At 36.4% G+C, this 9,466-nt stretch overlaps 1 protein-coding gene across 1 annotated transcript; it reads right to left on the minus strand.

Annotated features, from left to right (window-relative positions):
• Window positions 1–420: 420 nt before the first annotated feature.
• LOC124823047 (vacuolar iron transporter homolog 4-like) lies at window positions 421–1,136 on the minus strand. Its single transcript, XM_047295174.2, has one exon. It carries the CDS (start codon window positions 1,114–1,116, stop codon window positions 496–498), a length of 621 nt encoding a protein of 206 aa, XP_047151130.2. The 5' UTR covers window positions 1,117–1,136; the 3' UTR covers window positions 421–495.
• Between the last annotated feature and the right edge of the window lie 8,330 nt (window positions 1,137–9,466).

Genomic DNA, 9,466 nt, shown 5'->3' on the forward strand with positions numbered 1-9,466 from the left:
GTCACGTTTTTCCCAATAGTTACAACACTTACAAATGTTTTACTTTTGCTTTTACATAATTTTTCTATTAGATATCTACTTTATACAAATTAAATTCATTTATAATATAAAGATCACAATCTTAAACTCTCTTAATCATAAATAATTTATTTGATAATTTAAATATATTTTTTAATTTAAAACAAATAATTAATTATTTGTTATTTGTATAAAATTTATTTATGTTTTTTGGTTTGCTAAATATTTTATTTATTATATAATAAATGAATTTCTATTTTCTTTATAAAATATTTCTTATTTTCATTCTTTAAATATTTTAAATTATTATTACAGAGTGGCTAAAAATAATAACTTTCTATCTTTGGCCAAATACTCGTAAATCCTATATACTTTGCCACCATCTATTTAAATGATCCAGTATTCATTCATGATTAAAAAATGAAAACACTGCATGACTTAAGCTCTACATCAATCACGAGTATCAGTTTTCAATCCTTAAAGCCAAAAATAATAGCCATAGTTATCTAACCTCCAATCACCACTATCACCATTCCTTCTCACTAGAGTTTTACCTTTTCTAAGCACTGCTATCATCCCTCCAAATATCAACAGTGCCAACATAGCCGCAGAACTAACTAGCAGCCTGAGCTTATAATCCCTTATGAAAGTAGCTATTAGCACTGACACCATTCCACCAATAGAAAATCCAATTGCTGATGCTAAGGAAGCTTGAAAAGGGTTTAGAAGTATATCATCTTCCTCCATTTCGTTGTGTTCTTTATGGTGGACTTTCATTTGAGCTACCTCTGTGTCAACAGATACAAACTCTTCAATTGGCATGCTGCAAGCCCCAGCAACTATTCCTAAAAAACCAGCAAGAAATATGACTATGATGTTTTCATTCAAAGCTTCAATGGCAATCATCAGTAAGGTGGTTACGAACAACCCAGTTTTGGCTCCAAACACAGCTGCCCCAAGACAATGTTCCCTTTCAGGGTACTCAATATTGTTTTCTTCCATGTCTTGGTTAGGGTTTGCTTCTATATCATTAGAGTGTTTGAGAATCTCAACATGGTTAATTGGCCTTTCATTGCTACTAGTGCCAAGAGAATCCATAATGCAGAAGAATTGTAAGGTACAAGGATAAAGGGAAAATAGAAAAAGATTGCCTGTGGAGGGCACACTCTCCTCATGGAAGTTATTATATAGACATAGAACATAGAATAGTAAGATTACAGTTAGGTATGCTTGATGATAATGAACCTCGGTGGTGATGGCGTGGAGAGCACTATGATGGGTGGCCACCTGTTTTAATAATTCCTGAAGCTTTTCAATTAACAATTAATGAACTTTTTTCATGCACCTGTTTGGATGCTTGTATGATTCATTTTATTGTGATCACTACGTATAGGATATGTTTATATCATCAAGGAGCATCTATTTAGTTTTTTCACAATTTCTCATGGTGAAAGTATATACATTTTTTTCATTAATTGGACATATTCAAAGTTGTAAATGATAATATTGAAAAAGAAAAAGATATTAACACATCTTTTTTACACCATTTTGATACAATATATGTTATTATACTGATATACTTTAAATTTAATAAAAAAAATGAGACATGTGTTGTGCCAAAATATTATCAGAAAATCTGTATTAACATATGATTACATTAGAGATATGAAAGTATAGATTTAGTGGGGGTTATCTTAAACAAGGGAATGTTCCATTGCACATAAATATAGGGTAAGGTAGTGGCAACCCCTCTATTCATTAAAACCAATAAATAATAAAACATAACTTTAAGGATGTGAGGATCGGCGTATTTATGATTAATCAATTCAGGGGTGTGTGTATTCCACAAGAAAGCCCCATGCCACTTTGAATATGAAGAAATAATGACTATTTAAAACTAGTCTTATCTCACACCCCAGTTCCTTCTTCAAAAATATTATTGTTAATTTTCCCTAATGGGTTCGTGTTGATACCTTTCTCTCTCTCCCTCTCCCACAATCATGCATGCCAAGTCGTTTTCTAACGGAGTTATTAATGAACATTATGCTCTTTCATATACAGAAGAAAGGGTTTTAGACTGGTTTGAATTCACATGTTTATGAGCATTGGTTTTGTATTTTGGCTCAAACCACTTAAGGAATCAGCAACACATTCTCTGATCAAGGTCAAAACTCATAAGTTCATATGATATGGATCTAACCTCCTCTAATATAATTTTTCCTTTGTAACAATTGAAAATAAAAAGAGATAAAAAAAGAAAATTATCTGGGCCTTAAACAAAACAAATGCAGGGAGATGAGCACTTAACAAAAGCAGATAACTGCTTCAAATTGATATTATTCCAATATGCTAGGAATAATTAGAAAAAAAGTAATGATAGCACGCTAAAAGAAAGCGAAATATCACTAGAATCACTTTTAGGGAAATGTTTTTAGATTGCAGAAAGATGAAGTTAAGCACTGAGTTTTGGCTGTTTTTCCTTCAGGAAAGTGCGTAGTGTGTAGCTTTCGTGTGGATTACACACTCCTCACTCCAATTTATTAATTACACACTTTACTTTAATGGCCACTATCCCCGTGGAGTGCACACTCCAACAAATATATATATACTATCTTTCTCTAAAGTCTCATGCCAAACCCCAGTTCATGGAATGCTAAATCAAGCCATTTCTTTTACTTTCTTCTGGGATCTTTTACTCAACTGCCTAAGTTACATATGATTTCTCTATCAATCACAACATTTCCAAATCGAAAAGCGATGGATTTACGTCAAATATGCAGTATTGACTTTTAAAGACCTATTTTACGTAATGTTGACTAAGTACTATCAGTCAAGTTAATTCTATATTTATCTGCTATTACACTAGTACAGCTAAACGATACGGCACCGGTTAATTTCACTGATAGACACCGGTTTTTGAACCGAGGCATATTCAGGCGAGGCAAAAAGTGATAACCTTTTTACCTCGGTTCTAAACCGGGTTATTTTTTCGGTCTCTACGGCCTCGGTTAGAACCTAAACCGAGGTAGTAGGATTTTTTTTTAATTCTATTTTCAAACCCAGAATCCCAGATTGAAAACGTTAAAAACGTTAAAAATGAAAGAAGTCAGATAACAAAATTCATTCACTCTGTCACGCCAAACTTGATTCATTCATTCTATTTTCTTCCCATTACAGTTCAAAAATCTAAAACAATCAAGAATTTCATAACAGAATCAAACAAGAAACAATATTACAACATAATGTGAAAATTGTCTCTACAGATGCAGTAGAATTACATTCTCAGATGCAATATTACAGCAACAGAAAAAACTCAGAAAAAACTCAGAGATGGATGAAACAGAAAGTCAGAGAAGCCAAATTTTTTCCTCTTCGCACATGGTGAAACAGAAAGCCAAGTTTCTCTGCAAACGCCTCTGCCCCGCCACCCCGACGAAGCCTTCACCGGTTTCTGTCCCGCATGCCTCTGCAAACGCCTCGTCCTCCTCGACCCCAACAACAACAGCCTCCATCCACTGCCGCCGTCGCCGCCCTTAAAGCCCTCTTCCGCCCTAGAAACCCTAGAAGAAAAAGGAAACTTATTCTGGACCCATTGATCGGTGTAAATCAAAGTTTAATCGGTGGAAAAGGTTTCTAACGGTGAAAACAAGGTTTTAATCGGTGGAATCGAAGGGAAATGGTGAAAAGGAGAAGAAACCCTAACAGAGGGTTTAGATCTATGAATGTTTGAGGGTAGAAGGCTTACCGTGACGATGAACGGCGACTTGCGGCAAGGGATGAACGCGGCTTGCGGCAAGGGTTGAACGACGGCTTGCGGCGTGCCCTGAGGTTGGGGTTTGGTGGAGAAGAGAAACTGGAGGCGAGAGGGCGAGAGGGCGAGAGGCGAGAGGGCGAGAGGGGAAAGGGCGAGAGGGCGAGAGGGCGATAGGCGAGAAGCGAGAGGCGAGAGGCGAGAGGGCGAGAGGGGAGAGGGCGAGAGGGGAGAGGGCGAGAGGCGAGAGGGGAGAGGGCGAGAGGCGAGAGGGGAGAGGGCGAGAGGGAAGAGGGAAGAGGGCGAGAGGGTGAGAGGCAGAGGGCGAGAGTGCAGAGTGCCAGAGAGAAATTCGTTTTTTAACCTAGGGTATTGCCTCGGTTAAATTTAAACCGGTGCCTAATTTCAGAGTATTACCTCGGTCAAATTTAAACCGGTGCCTAAAGCCTTTCAGTCACAGGAAATTACCTCGGTTCGCCTTTTACTCGAGACAGTAAAGTTTATAGGCATCGGTTAATATACAACCGAGGCATATAACTACACAATATTTACGAAAATACCACCGCGTTTTTATATGCTTCGGTTTTAGTAAAACTAAGGTATATATAACGTGTTAAAAAAGGCTTTTTTTACTAGTGTTAAACCCCAAAAGCGTTATAATATAGTGTTCAATTTACACATCAAATATTTTTATAATCAAAATTTTAGTAATTAATTTTGGAATGTAATTCAAAATTTAATTTCCTGTAATAATTAATTTAGAAACAATTTGAAAACTGTTTTAATTATTAATAATTTTTAATTAATAAATTAATATCTAAATTATCATTAATTATTATTTTTTATATTAAAATCGATCATCATTTAAAGATTTTTTTAATAGTATTCTATAAAAACACTAGCAAAAAAAACGCATTTTTAACTCGCACACCAGAAAAACCGAAGCGTATTAAAACGCAGTGGCAGTTTCGTAATTTGCAGAACATTATATGCCTCGGTTGTAAACTAACCGATGCCTAAAGAGCATACTGCCTCGTTTGACAGGGTGAACCGAGGCATAAACCCCTAGTACGCATTTGATGGCAGAGATAGTGTCTCGGTTGGCAGGACGAACCTAGGTATATATAAAAAAAGAAGACTGGAAATAGAAAAGGGCCAAGCCCAAATGGCCAAATCTCTTAGGGTTTTTTTCTTTTCCAGAAATCAGAAACAGGATTTCTGCCTCCTCCCCCTAAAATCAAAGAGAGCGTCTTCATCTTTATCCACGAGAAAAAGGGGGTTTCACCTCTCAAACTATATTTCCTTGCACGAGCTACCTCTGGACCAGCTTTCATGCCGCCTCCACTCGTTATGCAATCGTCGGAACCTGCAATACGTAGTCGACCGCCCAATCACCTTTTAGGGCGCGGGTTACGGCTGGTGCTGCCCTTGACTGCGGCGTTTGTTGCCAAGCCGCTCCAGATTAGCGAGCCCTCCGTTGTCGTCGCCGCGACGCTTGTCGTCAAACTCCTCACCACGAGTCGCCGCTACCCTTTCACCCCTTAATCGAATGTCGCTACCGCCCTAAATCGACAATCTTCCTCCAACTGTCGAAGCCCTCTGTCATCATTGCTCTCGTGGCTGTTTCCTTTTCTTTTTCTTTTTGCTGTGTGAAGAAATAATCGAAAAAAAGCCTCCCATTTCTCTTGCTCTTGGCTGAATATTGGAAACCCTAATAAAAAGGATCTGGGCCCTGCCCATTTTTGTTTCAGAAAGCATAAAAATAAGGCAACGATGGCTGTTGAGGTTTTTAGTAGAACCAAGAGGCTGAGTGAGTTCCCTCATAATTTTATTCTTGAGATGCTTTCTTTTTCGAGCAAGTTTTTTTTGTGAGGAGTTGAAGCATGCTTGTGATACACATTTGTCTTCTCTGGTTTTGGATATGGACGACGCGGTGTTGCTGATTGAGTATGAACTGGAGGAGACTGCATATAAGCTTGTGGCGGCTTGCTTGCAGGTGTTTCTGAGGGAGCTTCCTGGTTCGTTGTAGCGATGGAGTGTTATGAAGTTGGAAGCGAAATGGGATTTTTTTTCTAATTTCGGAATGAGGAACTAGTATGAAGGGGTTCAGTACAGTGTGTATCGCAATCTTGGAATTGCCCTCTTTTGCTTTGCCACTCTACAGGTAAATCTACTCTTGTTCTTCTGCTTCTTCTTCATATCTTTATCCAATAAAGATGAAGTTTAACAGTGTTAGCTTTGAAATTTTGTATATTTTCGCATTCTTCTTGAGCCCAGTGAAGACTCACAAATACAGGTGATTGCCATTCAAAAATTGTAACCGTGGGTTCTATCAAATTGGGTTTATGAAATTAGGAAATCTTGGGTCTCTGTTTTGATCTCGGGTTGGGATTTTCTGGTTGCGTATTGTTCCAAGTTTCCAACATCAACTGAAAAACACTTTGACTTGCACCATTCTGTTTCAGGTTCCTTTGGATTTGAAGAGCACGCTTCAATTGTGTATGCTGCCTTAACAGTTGATAAAGAGTTGCAACCTGATAAAGTAAAACGAGGCATGATAGTAAGTTCGGCTGGCTTTCATGATGTTGCCTTTTCATATGGAAATACTAATGCTTCCATGGAGACAAAGGACAATGATGCTGAGTCTAGTTTTCGTCCAAACTTCCCAGTACCAGAGAGTCTACTCCATAATCTGCCCTCCAAATGAGAAAATACATCAGATTATTTCAAGGACTGCAATGTTTGTTTGCAAACATGGAAGTCAGTCAGAAATTCTTCTTAGGGTGAGAAAATAAAAAAAAACACGCTACTACCTCGATTATCTAAGAACCGAGGCATAATCCTATCTCGTTTTACCTCGGTTCGGAACCGAGGCATAAAGCCTACCCCTTTTTACCTCGTCCGTATATGCCTTGATTGTAAAACCGATGCCTATAAGCAAAAATAACCGATGTCGTTTCCCTTTACTGCACTAGTGAAAGTCATACAATATAATCTTATTCTTAATATTGGTTACGTGATTGTAATATCTTTAATAATAATTCTCTAAACATAGAACTTATCCTTAGTTTATAATTTGGAAAAACTTATTTTAGTATCTTCTTAAATGTGTTAAAATTTGTCATTAAAAAATTACAACATGTTGTTTATCTAATAATTTTATATTTTTTTCATCCAAAAAATGTATTATTTTTTCAAAGTATTCATCGTAATGATGAAACTAATTTTATTCTTAGAGTGTGACTTTGATATTGTAAAAATTTAGAAAATGACAGTGATTTAAAAATAATGAGACTCAATTATTTTAATATTAAAAAGATTTATTATAAATAGTTTTGTTATAAACTTATTACATTATGTTAAAACATCACTCTCTATAAGTTATTTTTCTAGTGTTCTCTAATTTCTCTTTTGAATATTTCTCTTCATCTTCAATTTGAACCAATCAATTTTTCAGTTTGGTTAAGATGAGTTCCAACAATTTTCTTGGTCTATTTCTATTTTCTTTTTCATATGAGTGTTCTTTCACTTGCATGTATCTTTTTAACCTTCTATTTGAATCTCTGTCAAACAGTGACTATGATGGTATGATTGTTCTTGCAATGTTTATAAATGTAGATAGAACATTTTGTGTTTGAAAGTAGTTTGGAGTTCTAAAGCTATTTAAGATATCCTAATAGGTGAAGGAAGCTAATTCTATTCTTATATATTGTTGATATTTTCTTTAGCTTGTGAATTGTAATTTGGTAATTTAATTTGTGAAATTTGAATACTTTGCATGATTTGGCTCTTAAGAATTTTTGTTTGTTTTTTCTATGGAAGGTAAGGAACTTTGATGTGTATAACTAATTATGAAAATATTTAATAGCCAATTTTGTCTCTAGTTTTGTTGACAAATCTCAATTTAGTCCCTCGTTTTAAAAGTGTTTGAAATGGATCTTCACTTTTAAAATTTTGAATCAAATTAGTCCCTTCCGTTGAATATAAACAAACGACGTTACGGGTTTGATGATTTGGCAGAAAACAGTGCTAACATGTTATTTTATAAATATATTTGTGCTGACGTGTTTGTGAATTAGAAGTTGACTGTGAAAGAGTAAAGATTGACGTGGAAAGTATTGTGCTTCCCAGGGGCCTTACAGCTTGCAGTTGAGAAACCATCCTTCAATGGCATCGCTTCGTACTGGTCCAACGGGAACTAGAGCAATGGGACATTTGTCAACATCCCAGAGATGACCATCCCTTACCTTTACACCTTTTACTTCGTCGCACCGTTCTCCCCCATCACAAATGAATATGATTACTATTTGTTATAGAAGTTCAATCATTTTTTGTCTTGTGTAGCCTGACTTCTGGAAAGAATCTGCAAATGCTGTCAAGAGAACTTACAGTAAAACTGATTCTAATATTTTAGAGATGTCGGGTGAATTAGGTAGATGAGAGGTTTCAATTACAGTTACAACCATATTATTCAACTGTCAGAAGTTAATAATAGCCAACATTGGGGATTTCAGGGTTGTCTTATGCAAGAAGGGTGTGGCCAAACAATTATCAGTGAATCATGAGCCAAACACGGAGCATAAAGATATAAAAAATAGAGGTCGAGAATTTAAATGTTATCTATAAATCATTAAACAAGTAACAAAATAAGAAAGGAAAGAAAAAATGTTATCTAACAGAGTTACCACTACTTTGTAGATTTGATTTCCAGAACCTCAAATATTCAACTGAAGAGAAAAATGTTCTTCTCTTCATTCTACACGGAAAGCAAATCCAGACCACTACATAATATAATAAATCTTGAAACAGAAAAAAAATAAAAAAAAAAGAGATAGCATAGAGCAAAAATGTTGAGTTGAGTGGAAGAAGGAGAAGAGTGACGACGATGTTTCGAATCTCGATCAGAGTTACAGTGATTGCGAGGGAGCAACAAAGGCGATGCCGCCGGTGATTCTGATCGGTATCGGCGGTGATGCTATCAGAGGCTGAAGTGAAGCGGAGGAATTAGGGCTCAGGATGAGTTGCGATTCGAAGAGGAGAAACATGCGATTTGCTCCGTAGGACGACAGCGGTGTCATCAGGTGTGCACGGAGGGAGGAACACTGTAGTGGCGGGCGGTGTCTCTGGCAACAATCGGTGCCGTTGACGACAATTTTGGTTGTCCAGAGGAAGGCACAACGACGTTGGTCATGCGAAGGGCAGAGCTGCCGCTAATGAAGGTGGAGAAGAGACCTTCGTTTCTGAAAAAGAGAAAAAAAGAAACCCTAGAGGGCTTGGGCCTCGCCTAGAAAATATCAAGTGCACCTCTAAATTTCATCTCTGCACCCATTCACTAACACGTCAGCATAAATATATCTATAAAATAACACGTCTTCTATCAAATCATCAAACCCTTAAGCCGTTTGTTTCTATTTAACGGAAGGGACTAGTTTGACTCAAAATTTTAAAAGTGAAGATCCATTTCAAACACTTTTAAAATGAGGAACTAAATTGAGATTTGTCAACGAAACTGAAGACAAAATTAGATATTAAACCTTATGAAAACTATGTTATGACATTGTTTAGAAATGTCTCTATGAAGTCTTTCAACTAACCTCGAATTAACAATAACAAGATAATATCTTAGCATAAATAATAATCATAATATCAAATTAACGATATTAGCTATGTTTTTAATATGTAAATATGTAAATGTTT

The sequence above is a fragment of the Vigna umbellata genome, chromosome 9 (assembly GCF_029865625.1).
Source record: "Vigna umbellata cultivar VRB3 chromosome 9, Vumbellata_1.0, whole genome shotgun sequence".
NCBI classification, from domain to species: domain Eukaryota; kingdom Viridiplantae; phylum Streptophyta; class Magnoliopsida; order Fabales; family Fabaceae; genus Vigna; species Vigna umbellata.

What these genes read in the sequence shown, in the direction of transcription:
- LOC124823047 (XM_047295174.2), bottom strand. Translation starts at nt 1,116, where the DNA reads ATGGATTCTCTTGGCACTAGTAGCAATGAAAGGCCAATTAACCATGTT.